At 51.5% G+C, this 17,793-nt stretch overlaps 1 protein-coding gene across 1 annotated transcript in view; it reads right to left on the reverse strand.

Annotated features, from left to right (window-relative positions):
• The window catches only part of Acsbg2 (acyl-CoA synthetase bubblegum family member 2), a 21,807-nt gene extending 10,218 nt beyond the window's left edge, over positions 1-11,589 (reverse strand). Inside the window, exons 1-5 of the mRNA XM_026777998.1 lie at positions 11,428-11,589; positions 8,978-9,066; positions 7,208-7,328; positions 5,977-6,063; positions 2,821-2,970 (exon numbers count right to left, since the gene is read on the reverse strand). Coding sequence (XP_026633799.1) covers positions 2,821-2,970; positions 5,977-6,063; positions 7,208-7,328; positions 8,978-9,066; positions 11,428-11,574 — 594 coding nt within the window. The 5' untranslated portion in view covers positions 11,575-11,589. The remainder of the gene's footprint in view (positions 1-2,820; positions 2,971-5,976; positions 6,064-7,207; positions 7,329-8,977; positions 9,067-11,427) is intronic.
• Positions 11,590-17,793: the final 6,204 nt, after the last annotated feature.

The raw sequence follows: 17,793 nt of genomic DNA on the forward strand, positions 1-17,793 counted from the left end.
ACACATACACACACATACTCACACACACAGAGACACACATACTCACACACACACACACACACACTCACACACACACACATACTCACACACACACAGGCACACATACTCACACACACACATACTCACACAGACACACATACTCACACACACAGACACACATACTCACACACACAGAGATACACATACACACACACATACACACACACATACACACACATACACACACACTCACACACACACACACACACGCTCATGCATTTTCGGACGATACAGACTCTGGGGCAGGCTCTCTTCTCTCTGTGGCCAGCCTAGAAAAGACCCACCAGGCTTTGTAACCCTCGATTCTCTGCTGCACTCACAGCTGGAGGTGGCAGCTTCATGTAACACCCGGACGGCTATGTGGGTGCTGGGTTCCAAACTCCACCCCTAACTACTGCGCCATCTCTCCAGCCCACTCTGCCTTGTCTTCTGATTCAAGGTCTCTCACTGGACCTGGGGCTCCACAATTTGAGGAGGCTGCCTAGCCAGTGAGCCCCCAGGATCTTCCTATCTCCACCCCCATCACTGTCATGGTTGGGTGTCGCAGACTGAACTGGGGACCTCATGCTGGCGGGAGAGCACTGCACTAAGGACCCCCCCCCCCCCCGACTACGGGCCCGCCTCTCACATCTGTGACACACTACTGTCACACGCTGGTGGATACAGGAGGAGCCCTGGGACTTGGTGGCTGGCCAGCGTGGGGAGGAGAGGGTTTCTTTGGCTCACGCTTACAGATAACAGACCATCACCGAGGGAAGTCAGGACAGGAACTCACACAGGGCAGGAATCTGGAGGCAGGAGCTGGTGCAGAGGCCATGGAGGGTGCTGCCTACTTGCTTGCTTCTTATGGTTTGCTCAGCCTGCTTTCTTACAGAGACCAGGACCAGCAGCCCAGGGATGGCACCACCCACCGTGGGCTGGGCCCTCCTAACTGATCACTGTTGTTGAACATTATTTTAACTGTGTAAAGTTGTGTTACTTTTGTGTATGCTGTATTTATTTAACAATGTAAGAATGTGTCTAATTCTTTTTTTTTTAAAGATTTATTTATTATGTATACAATGTTCTGTCTGTCTGCTTGCTGGTTAGAAGAGAGCACATTACAGATGGCTGTGAGCCACCATGTGGTTGCTGGGAATTGAACTCAGGACCTCTGGAAGAGCAGTCAGTGCTCTTAACCTCTGAACCATCTCTCCAGCCCCAGAATGTGTCTAATTCTATAAAGATGTGTTGCATCTGTTTGGCCTTGCCTGCCCAAGACACCCAATTGGTCTAACAAAGGACTGAAGTCAACAGCTAGACAATGGATAGGCAGGGCTGGCAGGCAGAATACATAGAAAAATCTAGGCTGCAGAAAAGGAAAAACGAGAGAAGGAGGAGGAGAGGGAGAGAATGAGGGAGAGACGGGCCAGAAGCTAGGCAGCCCCCCCACCACACACAGAGCAGGACACACAGAAAGAAGGCAAACTGCCCCCAGGCAATCGGTAGATAAAAGAGAAACAAGTTAATTTAAATTAAAAGAGCTAGCCAGAAAAAAAAAAACAAAAACAAAACCTAAGCTAAGATCAAGCATTCATAACTTAAAATAAGTCTCAGTGTTGTGATTTGGGAGCACATTAGTGGCCCAAAAGAGAAAGTCAGATCTACTACAGATCGCTAAGAAAGTGCCCCACAGGCTTCTCCGCAGCCCAGTCTTTGGGAGGCATTTTTCTGACTGGAGGGTCCCTGCTCTCAGATGCTCCAGCCTGTGTCAAGTTAACCGAGAACTGTCCAGTGCAGTGTATGTGTGATCACCCTCAATCCCAGTCACTTGGAAGGTGGAGACGCATGAGCTGAACCTGTGACCCTGAGTCCAAATGGGAGGCCTAGCAAGCGAGAAATACATCATACATACATGTTCTCACAAGCACACCATTATCCCAACACGCAGGAGGTGGAGACAGAAAAATCAGGGGCTCAGGGCTATCCTCAGCTACATAGCAAGTTTGAGGCCAGCCTGGACTACATGGCACCCTGTTTCAAAAAATAAACATAAAATGGACTGGAGAGATGGCTCAGTGGTTAAGAGCACTGGCTGCTCTTCCAGAGGTCCTGAGTTCAATTCCCAGCACCCACATTGGTGGCTCACAATCTTCTATAATGAGATCTGGTGTCCTCTTCTGGCCTGCAGGCATAGATGCAGGCAGAATACTGTATACATAATAAATAAATAAAATCTTAAAATACAATAAACCAATGAGGCTGGTGAAATGTCTTGGTGGGTAAAGGACCTGTCCTACATAAAGCCCTGAGTTCCAGTACCCAGAGCCCGTGTGGTGGTGCTCACCAATAGAGCCAGCCTTAGAGAGGTGGGTTTCTAGACAGACAGCCCTGAGGGACCACAGCTGAGGTCAGGCTCTGGCCTGCACACACACACAGACACACACACACACATTCACTCAGACTACACACACACACACACACACACACACACTGACACACACACACTGACACACACACTCAGACTACACACACATGTGTGTGTACACACACACACACACACACACTCACACACTCAGACACCCACCTGATAGAAACCACAAAGCCAACTCCCATTTCACAGACAGGGAAACTGAGGCATGGCACCATCAGTTTTCTTGCCCAAGATTGCTCAGCCCTGTTTGGACCCAGTTCCACCAACTGTCCAGGTCCCCTGGAGGAAGACCCACACAGACCCACACCCCCCTCCATATTGCTCTGGTTTGCCCAGGGAGAGCATGCTCCGGGGGAACCCTGGCTTACGTTGTCATGGCTCAGCATCACCCCTTTGGGGTTCCCTGTGGTGCCCGAGGTATAGATGAGGACCGCGCACTGGTTGGCCTTCTGGCTCAGGATGATGCGATCCAGCTGCACATTGGGGATGGCATTCCCCAGCTCCATGAAGTCATGCCACTGCGGACGGGAAGGAGGGTGGAGGGTGGGGACCCGCATGGCTACTGTCAGACCCTGTCCTGCCATCTTACCCCCAAGGCATGTTGCCAGCTGGTACAGAGGAAGGGCCAAGGGGCTCGGAGAGACATGCCCAGGACTTCCACACTCCAGCCACCTCCCCAGGGCCTGTCAGCGCAGACAGGCCTCATCCACAGCACAGGGATGATAGCCCCTCTCTTTGGGCTGTCCTGAGAACTGCCTGGCTGTGCCTGGCTTTGGACAGCACCTGTGGTCTCTTCACAGCCCCTCTGGTGTGTACACTATCCTGAAGGAACAACATGGGTGTAAATAACAAAAGACTGACCCTCAAAACGCTTAAACAAAAACTTTTTTTTTTTTTTTTTGGTTTTTCGAGACAGGGTTTCTCTGTGGCTTTGGAGCCTGTCCTGGAACTAGCTCTGTAGACCAGGCTGGTCTCGAACTCACAGAGATCCGCCTGCCTCTGCCTCCCGAGTGCTGGGATTAAAGGCGTGCGCCACCACCGCCCGGCCCAAAAACTTTTAAAGTTACATTTAATTACTTATTTTGGGGTGCATGTCTGGGGGATCCCTCCTGCCACCATGTGAGTTCCCAGGATCAAGCCCTCTCGTTGGTCCCTCCCCCAGGAGCCGGTGACTCTGGGAGGGGAGCTCCTAGGCTTTCCTGAGCTCACATGTCCAGGCTTCTTCACCTCAGCAGTCATCCCTGACTGAATGAAGCCGGAGTAACCCGTCGATCCAGGGCTAGAGCTCATGAAGAGGAGGAATGCAGCTAGCACAGCCTGGACTGTGGGGTCCCCAGGGGCTGCAGGGTCCCCAGGGGCTAGAGAATAGAACCCCAGAGGATGCAAGCCCCTGGCTGCAGCCCTCTGCCTAAAACCAGCCCTTCTAAGTTGCAGGGAAAGGGGCCAGCAAATGACCTTCCTTGCTCAAGACATTTGGAGTTGGCCTTTTGTTTTGTTTTTCGAGACAGGGCTTCTCTGTGTAGACCTGGCTGTCCTAGAACTCACTCTGCAGACCAGGCTAGCCTTGAACTCAGAGATCTGCCTGCCTCTGCTAAAGGACTAAAGGCAATGGCATCCTTCAGGTTTAGATGATTGTCTAGGGCAGCTAAGCAGACTGAGGCGCTGGTCCTAAAAAAGTGTATTCTTAAACTGAATCTTAAAACCTAGGCTTGAACCCCTGTCATGGTCCCAGCACACAGGAGGTTGAGGCAGGAGGATGTCAAGTTTTAGGCCAGCTGGGCTGTGAGTTCAGGACTAGCCTGAGCTACATACATATCTAGATCTATCTCCACTCCAACCTCATGGGGCCACCCAGCCACCTTAGAGTAGATAATACATTGCTATGTAACAGAACCACCCCCTGTGTGTGTGTACCAGTTAGGGGCACCGCCGCCCAGAGGGAACATGCAATCTATGTATTGACTCGTTCCTCTGGGACAACCGCTGCTGCCACCTAGTGGCTAAAGGTCAGAGGCAAGGCTCCAGGACTATCCCTGCCAAGGGTCCTCTGCCCCAAATTCAAGAGTGCCAAGCGTGGTCAGGGGTACATCTAACTAAGGAGGTTTGCTTTTGCTTTTTCTTTCCTTCAAAACTCAGCATTAAAAGTTGAACTCAGGTTCTCCCATCACACACCAGGCAAGAAAACACCAGACGGCTACACTCCCAGCCCCTCACTGGGGATTCTAGATGGGGCTCCACCCCAACCATTCCTCCAGCCCCTCACTGGGGATTCTAGGCGGGGCTCCACTCTGACCACGCCCCCAGCCCCTCACCGGGGATTCTAGGCGGGGCTCCACCCTGACCACACCCCCAGCCCTCTTCTTTTAGTTTTTGCTCTGGCAGGCCTTAAACTTAGAATCCTCCTGTCTGAACCTTCCTAGTAGCTAGGGTGACAGGCCTGTATCCCCAGTCTTGCTTCAAACATAAACTTTAAAGCGATCCAAGACTCTTGCTGTAGTGGCATGGGCCCTCTAATGACCTGTGACTGATCTGTGCTTGAAAGACCCAGCAGCTAGAGGAAACGTTCATAAATCCGGATACACATAATAGAGTATGACTCGAACATAAGCACAACACTGAAACTGCCTCTGCTTCCTGAGTGCTGAGATTAAAGGTGTGTGCCATCACGCCTGACTTGTCCTGAACTCTCAAGTACACCAAGTCAGCCTTGAACTCAGAGATTCTCCTGCCTCTGGCCACTATGCCTGGGGATTTTTTTTAAAGATAAATATTTGAAGCCATGTGTATTAACTGCCTCAATGTAGTCATTCCACAGTGTACACAGATGTTAAGTATTAGGTTGTAGACAGGTGTGACAGCTCAGCCAAGCCTGACGACCTGCATGATGGAACGGGAAGACCTTCCTGACCTCCCCGCATGCCCCCTCCCACAATACATACATGCCTAACACAAATAAATGCAGAAAGATTTGTAAGAGAAAAGAGAAAATGCATATATTAGACTCTAAATAACTATGATACAGAATATCTGTCTCAAAAAGATAAAACATGCAAATACATATATGCAAAATTTCCCCTTGGAAGCTGAAAATAAGGTTTTAAATAACATGTTTTAATCTGCTTAGTTTTCAAGTTGGGTGTTTTGTTTTGTTTTTTTCAACTCCTTCGACTTTCTGACAGGCACAAAATAATGAGTTCTTGCCTCATCTTCTGTCACTACTCACCTGTCCCCTAGCCACGCCCACTTCCCTCTTGGGACCCCACTCACTCACTTGCGTGGGCCTGTCCACTTTCTTCCCGAGAGAGGCCCCACCCACTCCTCCTTTAAGGCCCCACTTTGCACAGTTCCTCAAGGAGTCCTGCCCTTCACTGCCTATTTACCTCTGCGGCCCCACCTACTATCGCAGCCATACTCAAGCCCCGCCCCTCTCGCAAGCCCCGCCCTTCCCACAGAGCACGCCTCGCTCCGCAGGCCCCGCCCCTCCCAGAGGCCCCGCCCCACAGGCCCCCTCCTCCAGTACTCACCGAGTATAGGTTCCTCAGGCTGTTTTCCCCCAAGGGCAGCCTGAATTGCACGACGGCTTTCAAGGGCTCCATCTTGTCCGGTGGAATCTGAAAGAGTTCCCTGTGGGCTCAGGGTCCACACCGGACTGCTCATAAAGGCGTTTGCACTTGGTGGAAGAGGAGGGCCGACCCCACAAAGCTGTTCTTTGTCCCCCACACACCGTGGCAAATATACGGACACATTCATACGTAAATAAACATTTTTTTTTTTTTAAAAAGGAAAGTAATTTTTATAAATGAAGGCTGGGGTTGTGCTCAGTGGGCAGAACAGTCACCAGCACTCACTCACAAAGCCCTGGGGCCTGGACCCAGCACATGTCACTCCAGCTCTCAGGAGGTGGAGGTGGGAGGATCAGGAGGCCAAGCTAACTTCAGTTACACGGTGGGCTTGAGGCCAACCTGGGCTACATGAGACCCAGCTCAATGCTGGCAACCAAGAGTCAAAGGGAGCTGTTGCACATGGCCTCAGACTCCAGCCACCCTAAGAAGGAATTCACTGGGGACACATGACCAACAGCTAGACCACGGGTAGACATACATGTCCCTGCTCACGTTGTTTCTAGAGAATGTTTGACTTGAGCCTAGAGACACAGAGCCAACTGTCACGGCAGCTCTTGCGTTTTGTTTTTTAACGCTGGTGTCTATGTATGTGTCTGTCTGTCCGTGTGTCAGAGGACAGTGTTGGGCATCTTCTCCATCACTCTCTGCTTGTCTTTTCGGGCAGTGTCTCTCAATAACTGACTGGCCAAGGGTCCTGTCTGACATCCTCACACTGTGATGACAGACTCAGGTCCTCACTGAGCCACCTCCCCAGCTACTCATGGCCAAGCTGAACAACATATCTGCCTGGCCCCCTGGGCTCTCCTTCCAGGGACCCTCCCTCCAGACCATCCTGCAAACCCAGGCAGGTGCTGGGCACTGTGCACAGGTGAGGAATGAGAGGCGTTTCTGGAACATCTGTATGAACATCTGTATGGACATGAATGCTACAGGATAGTGCTGGCAGACAGACATGCCAGCCTCCCGTGAATGCATTCTTCAGAGGGACGCTGGAAAGTGAGGTGAACCAACACCCACAATCACCCACAACACCCACAATCACCTTCCCCACCCCCAAGCAATTTTTTTCTGGAGGTCTTCTGTGGATGCACTGCAGCGCGCCCCAGCACCACCCGCCGCGAGTCCCACTCACCGACAGGATTTTCTGCAGCTGTTGGTCATTTTCCACCAGCAAGATGTTCACCTTGGCATGCTTGATGACGTACTGGCAGGCCTCGGCCGAGTTGGTGACATAAATGCCAACGCAGAGGCCCCTGGGGACAGCAGACACACTCAAGTGTGGACAGACAGTACTTTTGGAAGAATTCATTCTTGATTTTTTTTTTTAATGTATGTGGGTGTTTTGTCTGCATGTCTGTGTATCCCACGTATGTAAATCACCCAGAGTGGCCAAAGGGACACATCACATCCCCTGGAGCTGGAGTTACAGATGGTTGTGAACTGCCATGCGGTGCTGGGAGAACCTGGGTCCTCTGGAGGAGCAGCCAAGGCTCTTCCTACAATTTATTCTTTTTCAAATCACAGGTATTTGTGTGGATGCGGTGACTCACCCTGCGGCGAGCAGTGGAGGTCGGGGGGAGCCAGTGGGTTCTCTCCTGCCACCCTGGGGACCCAGAGCATGGAGCTAAGATCAGAAGGTTTGATGGCAGGTGCCTTTGTCCACTGAGCCGGCATCTCCCAGCCAGTGCTAGCATCTTCTATGGCTTCTCAGAATTGAACTCGGGTTTTCACGCTGGCGCCGTAAGTAAGGCCGTTAGCATCCAAGCAGCTACCCTGCTGCAGCGGGGGGGGGGGGGTGTTAAGAGGCTCTCTGTATCACAGAGCCCCAAACCACCAGCCTTCTGTGGAGGTCACCAGCAGTGAGAGCTCAGCCCAGGCTGGGGATGGCTCAGTGGTTAGAGAGCTGGCTGGCCACTCTTGTAGGGGACCCCAGTTCAGTTCCCAGCATCCACTTGGTTCACAATGGCCTATAACTCCAGCTCCAGGGGATCTGAGCCCTCACCCCATCTCCTGGCCTCTGTAGACATCTACACACACACACACACACACACACATCTGCACAAATCTTTACATTTAAATTTAAGAGATTATTTTTAAAAGAAAGATGAGGCCAAGGCCACGGGTGGAAGGTGTGTTACTCTTGACCTCCGAATCTGAATCAGGTTTTTTGTTTGTTTGTTTTTTGGTTTTTTGAGACAGGGTTTCACTGTAGCTTTGGAGCTCGTCCTAGAACTAGCTCTTGTAGACCAGGATAGCCTCGAACTCACAGAGATCCACCTGCCTCTGCCTCCCAAGTGCTGGGTTTAAAGGCGTGCACCACCACCGCCAGGCTCTGACTGAATCGGGGTTTGTGCTGAGTGTGGAGTTCACAATAATTCAAAACCACCAGCCACCTAGCCTGCTTCTTCTGCCTGAGTGTCCCATATTCTCTGCAGTTATGACGACAACAGCTGGTTAAACATCAGGACTCCAGCTGTGTCAGGAGCTGTGTCACCATAGCCTTGAGCCAGCAAGCCCCTCTTAAGCTTGCACTGGCTCCGAGTTCTCACAAATTGGATCTTCTAGTCGTAAAGTGTTACTGAGTCGTAAGCTCCGGGAAAGTACCATCACTGTCATTGGGACTGAACCTCAAATTGTAAAAATCCTTTCTTCTATCACCCCTGACCCCCTTACTCGTGACTTTTGGCTTAAAAAGAGGCTACTTCCTCTGTTCCGGGTCACAGTGTCAGAACCCGAGCTGCCCATGACCCTAACTAGTCGGAAGTTCTGGTACCCCGTGGTGGTGGAACAGTTGCTTCAGCTCATCTAACTTTGGTGGCCTTGTCCTCAATATTTGTGCTACTCCCAGACTCAGCACTGTGCAGCTGGTGGTTCGTCCACGTGACCCCAAGGGGGAACATACCCAGCCAGGACAGCACCAAGGGCACTGATGGCCCATTCAGCGGAGTTATAGCCCAGGATGCCAACGCCATGGAAGCGCTGCAGGCCCAGCTGGAGGGAAATAAATCAGAAGGAAGCCACCATCAGCTCCTGGGCATGTCTGCTTCTCAAGATCCGATCGTGAGGTGAGAAGAAAAAGGAAAGCGCCTGCGCGGAGCGCCTGCGCAGAGCAGGAAGTTGCCGTCCCACCTGCACTCCGAGCATCCACGTGGAACCTTTCGTTGTCCCCACATGAATCTCCACCCCCATTTGACACGGACTCCATCCCTCCCCAGGCCTCCTGACAACGTGGGTCTGCTGCTCCGTGAACCCCTTGGGATGGCATCTTGCAGTGTGTGTTCTCTGTGTAAGACTCACCCACCGTACTGAGTATCCTGTCCCTGGGGGCCCTCATGTCTTTTCAGACAAGGTCCCGGGCTTTTCCCTGGTGCTCAGCATAGAGGCTAGGCTGCTGGTGGGAACCCAGGATCCACCCTTCTTCATGCCCTTCGTTTTGATTATGAGGATGTGTGTGCGTGTGCATGTGAAGGTTTGCAGACAGCTGCTGGGGACTGTAGACTGTGGAGCCCTAGCTCAAGGGGCTTCAGAAGGGAGCAATATTAGCAACAGGGTCAGAGACCACTCTTAAGATATTTTGATGAGGGGCTGGAGAGATGGCTCAGTGGTTAAGAGCACTGGCTGCTCTTCCAGAGGTCCTGAGTTCGATTCCCAGCAACCACATGGTGGCTCACAACCATCTGTAATGAGATCTGGCGCCCTCCTCTGGTGTGCGGGCATACATAGAAGCAGAATGTTGTATACTTAATAAATAAATCTTTTAAAAAAAGATATTTTGATGAAAAATGTACCTGCTTTCTGTCTAAGGCTAAAGTGAAGCGATTTGAACCAATTTGTGGGCAAAGGAGACTTCAAGACAGCCTAATATTGACTGTGTCACATGGCAAAAGGAGTGAGCAGGGCACAAAGGAATACAAAACGTGCACTGAGCAGCATCAGGAAATGTAATGTTGGGGCCAAGTCCTGTGCTCAAGGGCACGAGAAGCTTAAAGAAAAGCCTGATGCTAAAAAAAAGAGGATTGGCACTCACAGAGCAAGACCCCACCCAGTCAATCTTGCAACTAAGAAAGGAGTTAAAGGAAGGTTTATGCAACAAAGAACAGTAGCAACGTCTCAAATCACAGGAGCGTTGGTCCGGGGTGGCCAGGGCCCATTCCAAGCAGCGGGACTTGGCAGTATCAGTCATGTGGTCCTGGACTCCCTCTGTGGTTAGAGAAGCCGCTTAGGCCAGGCATGTGGCAGGGGAGTTCCCGCGTGGGGGCTGTGACAGAGAAGCCTGGATTGTACTAGAGACCTCAAGATGATGGAGACGCCAGAACTATGGGATACTTGCCAAGGAAAGCCGCAGATCAGGTGGGGAGCCAGCCCAAGGGAGGGAAGTGTGCTACTGTCATCGAAGCTGGGAAGAGCAGAGACCCAAAGAGCTGTCCGGCTCTCTGACACCAGAGTGACAGGACTTGGAGTAATCCAGCTTGCCGCTGGATTTCCGTCCTTCTGGGGCAGGGCTTCCTTGCTATGCCCTCTTTGCTCCCTTTTGGAATGACGATATACGTTCTGAGTCACTGCACGCTGGAAAGACCTGACGAATTGCACTGCGTCTTAGGAGAGACTTTGGACTTTGAAACAGTGTTAGACTGTGACAGACTATGTGGACTTCTGGAGGTGGACTGAATGTATTTTGCATTCTATGACCACAAGCGATGGGTCAGGGAGTGGTGTTTGAGAATGGCCCCACAGGCTCATACGTTTGAATGCTTGGTCCCCAGTTGACCCAACTGTTTGGGAAGGATTAGGAGGTGTGGTCTTGTCGGAGGAGGTGTGTCACTGGGGGTGGGCTCTGAGGTGTCAAAGGTTCACCCCAGGTCAAGTCTTACGCTCTGCCTCCCACTTACCCATAACATGTAAGCTGTCAGCTGTGGCTCCAGCACCCAGCATCCCATATGCTCCCCACCGTCATCGCCATGGACTAACCCTCTGGGACGGTAAGCCAGCCCCACAGGCTGCAGAGGATCATGCAGCCCAGGCTAGATCCTCTGTTGCAGAGGATGACCTTGAACTCCCGTAGCTCCAGCCACTCCTGAGAGTGATGGGTGTGCACCACCACACCCAGTTTTTTGAGGTACTGAGGATGAGCCCAGGACTCTGTGCACACCCAGAGACCACTGCAGTCACTGAGGCTCTGCCCAACCTCTTTTAAACCTTACGTTTGTTTTCTGAGACAGGGTTTCAGTACCCCAGGCTGGCTCGGGACTTAGGAGCCTCCTACCTCAACTCCCTGTATGCTAGGACCCCAGAGGCTGCCACTCCACCCTATGAACCACTGCTTCTGAATGGCTAACAGAGGTGGCTGCTCACCTTGAGGAAAGATCTGGCCGCCTTACGGCTTGCTTCGTAGTACTGGCTGAATGTCAATGTGTCCCACCTCTTGCCGTTCTTCGAGGCCAGGGCTGGGTAAGCGCTGAATCGCTCAACAGACTCCTGAAACAGTTCAGGAATGGTCATCGGGGTCTCATGGCCTGGCCCGTGTCGTGAGAGCCTCAGTAGCACCTCTCCGTCGCAGTGACTGCTCCACAGCTTGAGAGGAACTGTAAGAGAGAGTCACGGGTGTTCGCCCAGTGATGGTGGCGCACGCCTTTAATCCCAGCACTCGGGAAGAAGAGGCAGGCAAATCTTTGTGAGTTTGAGGCCAGCCTGGTCTACAGAGCGAGTTCCAGTATAGCCAGGGCTATACATGGAAATCCTGTCTCAAATAAAAACAACCAGGGGGCTGGAGAGATGGCTCAGGGGTTAAGAGCATTGTCTGCTATTCCTAAGGTCCTGAGTTCAAGTCCCAGCCACTACATGGTGGCTCACAACCATCTGTAATGAGGTCAGATGCCCTCTTCTGGCCAGAAGGGATATATTGTATACTAAACAAATAATTTTTTTTAAAAAAAACAATCAAACAAACAAAAGAGTCAGTCACAGGTGTAGGTGGTGCTGGGTTGGAGCTAGAGGCTCTGTATACACCGGGCCAATACTCCACAGTCGAACCACAGCCTCAGCCCTCACAGGCATTTTCAAAACAGTTCTGGGGTTTTTTGTTTTGGTTATTTTGTTTTTTTCTAAGACAGGATTCCTCTGTGCAGCCTTGACTGCCCTGGAACTCTAGGTGAAGTCTAAACACTTTGCACCTGCAGTACCCAATGTGGCCAGCAGAGAGCACAGTAAGCATTCTTTACTGGGCAGCATCTCCAGCCCCCGCAGGGAGTTCCATGCAAACAGGAAGGGGCTGGAAGCTCAGTGGCTAGGTACAAGCTGCTGCCCTGAGTTCAAGCCCCTGAAAGCCCAAGGGGGTGGAGAGAGCTGGCTCCTGCCAGTGGCCCTCTGGCCTCCACATGTATACAGTACAGTGGTATGCCCCACCCTTAAAAAGAGACAAATAAATTTATTTTTTTTAAAAAGAGGAGCCAGGCACAGTGGCTCCTGTTTATCAACTCAGTACTAGGGGACTACGAGCAGGCTCGCTCAGTGAGGGCTTGATGCGCATGCGTTTAGGTCCATATGTGCCCAGGTTAAAAAAATAAAACAAAGCAGGGGCAGCATGGTGTGCCTGTAACTCAGGCAGACAGACAGACAGACGTAGATATAGGTAGACAGACAGACAGATAGATGATAGATAATAGAAGACAGACAGACCAGAGAGTGGCCAAGGGATGACAGTTTGAGGTCATCCTCAGCTTCATAGTGCATTCAAGGCCAGCCTGGGTGAAATGAGACGTGGTCTCTAAAAGAGGAAACAAAACAACAGCAGGAAGTGACAATGGCTGTATCAGACAACAGGGTCGTGGGACGTGGGTGCACTGTGATCTGAAGACAGTGAAGTTCCCAGCTGTTCCCAACCCTCCGAACCCTGCGCCCCTTTAACACAGTTCCTCCTGTTGTGCTGACCCCAGCCACAGCCACTTCTGTTGCTGCTGCACAACTGTAATTTTATGAATGAATCTGTGTTTTCCTATGGTCTTCGGTGACCCCTGTGAGAAGGTCATTCGACTCTTCACGACCAGCATTGAGGACCACGGCTAATCATCTTGAAACTTTGATGGATTGTGGTGTTGTGGGGGGAGATATAAGGGGTGAATTTATTTTTTAAAATTAAAGAGGGATTCCCAGGGCTGGAGAGATGGCTCAGTGGTTAAGAGCATTGAGTCTTCCAGAGGACCCAGGTTCAATTCCCAGCACCTACATGGCAGCTCACAGCTGTCTGTAAGCCCAGTTCCTGGGGATCTGATGTCCTCACACCAATGCACATAAAATAAAGTTCTATTAAAAATAAAAATAAAGAGGGATTCGCAGCTAGGCCAGTCCTCGCACGTGCAGGGTCTTGAAGCAGGGCCTCTCCGTGTGTGTTGGAACTGTTTTGCAAGCTGCTTTGGCTAGAAGTGGAGGGCACTGAGCACTCAGAGAGAGAAACTGGGGTTCAACCTAAAGGTCAGAAAACAAAGCAATCAGACACTGGCTCTTACCTTAGTCTGAAAATGGCGATCCTGCCTCCAGGAATCTCAGAATGAGACTGAGCTGTTTTATATTTAACATAAATATATGTTCCTTCAGTTTTATATTCCTCTCTAGTTCTTGGATTAAAGGCACGCGCCACTGGGATTAAAGGCATGCACCGCTCGGTTTCTATGGCAAACTAGTGTGGCTCCTGGGATTAAAGGGGTTTTGTTGCCAGTGCCTGGTCTGTAAGGCTGACCAGTGGCGCTGTTTTACTATGATCTTCAGGCAAGTTTTATTAATTAAAATACAAATGAAATACAGGGTACACCGGGAGCAGCACAGGGCTTTCCTGGGTTAAAGGCCGCCCCATAACACCCTTCCTGCAGCACCGGCGGGGGGGGGGGGGGGAGGACCCGAGTTACAAGGCCCCGGACTGGACTGTGAGGGAGACTTCTCACTCAGATCCCTGCAGCTGGATCAAAGACTCAAACTCTTAAACCATGTCTCGGCGTGTTTTCCTTCACTATGACGGCACCTCTGAGACTGGGAGGGCTACAATATCAGCTCACGATCCTGGAGGCCTGGAAGTGGAAAATGAGCCTGTCCCCTGCAGGGACCTTGGACTAAACTGTAATCGGTGTGAATGCAAGCAAAACACAAACAAAGTAAGAACTCCTCTCTTTGTTGCAGGAGGCTTTAAGCAGAGAGATTGCTCTCCATGAAGGTCTACATGAGAAAGAGCTGGCGGGGCAGTGAGAATTTCAACATGTACAGTGGGCAGAGAAAAAGAGCTCCAGGAATGTTGCCCTGCAGGCTGGTGCTGGGGAAGAGCCCCCCCCCCCCTGGAATCCAAGGGAGGGCCCTTAGGGCACATGTCACCCAGCTGAGCTCTAACTCCTGGTAAGATGGATGGGAAAACTGCAGCTGCTGTGGTCCCAGGGAGCTGTCCGTCCCAGGCTGGTAGCACAGTGGACGATGCAGGGCTGACTTTGAAAGGACAAAGGATGCAGGCACGAGTGAACGAAGCCTGGATTCTTTGTCTGTGGCTTCAGACAGGTGCTGGCTACATTTGTGTCGACTTGACACAAGGCAGAGTCAGCATCATCGGAAAGGAGGGAGCCTTGATTGAGAAGACGCCACCTGAAGGTTTCTCTCTAGGGCATTTTCTTAATCAGTGATTGATGGGGAGGCACAGCCCATGGTGGGTGGGGCCATCCCTGGGGTGTTGGTCCTGAAAGCAAGCTGAACAAGCCATGGGGAGCAAGCCAGTGAGCAGCACCCTCCGTGACCTCTGCAACAGTTGCTGCCTCCAGGTTCCTGTTCTGTCTGACTTCTTGGGTATTTTGAATGAGAATGACCCCCATAAGCTCATATGTTTGAATTCTTGGTCCCTGTTTCTGGTACTGTTTGGGGAGTGGTTAGGTGTGACCCGGCTGCAGGAAGTACGTCACCGGGGCAGACTGTGCTACTTCTGCTTTGCTCTCTGCTTCCTGCCAGTGGCTTCAGATGCAAGCTCTCAGCTTTCTGTCCCTGCGGCTTGCGCCGCGCCTCCCACAGCATAGGCTCTTCTTGCTCTGAACTGCAAACCAAATAAACTCTTCCTTAAGTTGCCTTAGGGCGTGGTGTCATCGCATCACAGAAAGTGACCAATGCACTGGGCCACAGAGCATCAGCAGAGCGTGGACTTGAACTCCAAGCTGGAGGGGAGTGGCCTGCAGTATGCGTGTTTATGGACATTGTATTGAGTAGATTAAAACACTCTGCCATGTCCAGAATGCTCATGAACGTGGAAGTAAACCATTCAGAACCTTTAGGAAGTCCCTGAAACTGATTAGGTTCACCAATTCCTCCCTCTGTATGCTGGTTGGTTTTTGTCAAGCTGACACAACCCTAGACGTGTCTGGGAAGAGAAACCTGGACTGAGAAAATGCCTCCATCAGATTGGCATGTAGGCAAGTCTGGGTAGCACTTTCTAGGTTAATAACTGATGGGGGAGGGTCCAGGCAATTGGGGTGGCACCTCCCTGAGCAGGTATTCCTAAAAACAGGCTGAGCAAGCCACGGGGAGCAAGCCAATAAGCAACACCCTCTGGGGCCTCTGTTTCAGATCCTGCCCTGACTTCCCTCATGATGGACTATGAGCTGTAAGATGAAATAAACCCTTCCTCCCCAAGTTGCTTCTAGTCACGGTGTTTATCCCAGTAACCGGCACCCTAGCTAAGACCCTCGCAGATGTGTATAGTGGTGAGGATGGCCGAGAGATGCTTTTAGAACCGCCCAGCCGCCTGGAGGAGGCTCAGAGCAGCTGAGGAGTCTGCAAAGGATGCTCTCCAGCCTGTTGTGGCCCTGCAGGCTGTGCAGTGTGCTCCAGGTGCCCAGCTCTGTGAGCTGTCACCTACACTGGGGTGTCCTTGGGGGTGCAGCTGTCTCTCCTCACCCACAGGCCTGTCAGTGACCCCAGTAAAACTCACAGTCCACCAAGTGGGACTTGGGTGGTGTCTGTACTCCGTCTGCTGTGGGCTCCCTACCTGGGGAGTGGCCCTGAGTGCTGCAGCTCCTCAGGAAAAGTCTTTCTGTTCACACAAAGAGGGTGAGTAGGTATTTGTTCAGGTTGGCTGACAGTATGTGTGTGCGCTTGTGTCTGTGCATGTGTGTTGATGGTCATGTGCTTACGTGTGGATACCTGCACCTGTGTACGCAACATCTGTGTGAATGAGTGCATATATATATATATATATATATATATATATATATATATATATATGTGCACATGTAGGCCAGAGGTCAAGAGCTGTGTCTTCCTCAGTGCTGGGGTCACAGTAGGGAGCCACTGCATGTGGCCATGGGCTCTGGGTCCAACTCAGGCCCCCATGCTTGTGAAGTCATCTCCCAAGCCCCGAGACGAGTTTTCGCAAGATCAGGGCTGCTGGAGAAGGGGTCACAGAAGCTGCCACTCACCCCAACCTCTCTGAGAAGGGCTGGTGCAGGGGTAAGCAGAGCCATTCAGATCACACACTGACCCTGAGGTTTGTTCAGTGCATCTTGTGGTCCCTGCATGATGACCACAGGTCACTAACAGGAATGGCTCCTGGGATGTCACCCATACCCCAGCACTGTCTCAACACATGGGTGCTGTCAGCTCTTCATGGTGGAGATGCGTGTGATCATGTTCACGTGCACACACATGCACACACATGCACATACACAATCTTTTTTTCAAATTTTACGTTCAAGAACGTTGTGTTTGAATGTATGTCTATGGCTGATGCCCATGAGGGTGTGGCAAGGGCGTCAGAGAGTTACAGGCGATCCTGAACTACCACACAGGTCTGGGAAGGGAACCAAAGTCCTTTGAAGAACAGCCAGGGATCTTACCCACCAAACCCTCTCTCCAGCCCCACATAGCCTTTTTTTTTTTTAAAAAAAAAAAAGTATTTGTGTGAGCAGGACAGTAGTATCACACTCCTTTAATCTCAGCACTCAGGAGGCAGAGGCAGGTGGATCTCTGTGAGTTCAAGGTTGGCTACATGGAGAAACACTGTCTTGGAAAAAAGAAAAAAGAAAAAAGTATCTGCGTGATTACTTTTGTCAAGTGACACTATTTAGCCTGGCAAACCTCAGTGGGGAGCTGTCCAGACTGTGCCTGTGGCACGCCTGGGACGTGGGGTCACCCACCTCAGCTGATCCTCTCCCTCTCAGGCCAGTCTTATCATCACACCAGAAGCTAGATACTCCGTAAGTGACAAAGGCCCCTAGGTGTCACCTGTGACCCAAGTGACCAAACTTCAAACTGCCAATCGCTTGCTACTTTATACCCAACCAGGACGACTGTGATAGCCCGGCAGGCCAGACAAGCTTGGTTGAGATGGCCATATGGCCCTGCAGGCTGAGGCGTCTACCCCCTCCCCAGTGCTCCCTGGCCATCACAGACCTGGGGTGGCATCCATGCCTTTCTCGGGGTCCTCCACCTTCTTTTCTTGAGCCATTGGTGGTCCAGTCTTTCCAGGTCACAAGAAGTATGCGTCACACACTGCACAGGCGCTGAGCCAATGAGGGAACAGATGAGCCTACCGCCGTCCGTCCGCTGCGATGTCTCCTAGACCCTGGCTCAGGACTTTGTAGTCTCAGCCCGGAATGATTTCTAAGTTAGAAGGTATTCAGTGGTGAGGATCTCAGAAACCTCTCCCCTCTTCCTTTCCCTCTTCTTTCCCTCTCCTCTCCTCTCCTCTCCTCTCCTCTCCTC

This window comes from Microtus ochrogaster, unplaced genomic scaffold, assembly GCF_000317375.1.
Source record: "Microtus ochrogaster isolate Prairie Vole_2 unplaced genomic scaffold, MicOch1.0 UNK98, whole genome shotgun sequence".
In the NCBI taxonomy this organism is placed as follows: domain Eukaryota; kingdom Metazoa; phylum Chordata; class Mammalia; order Rodentia; family Cricetidae; genus Microtus; species Microtus ochrogaster.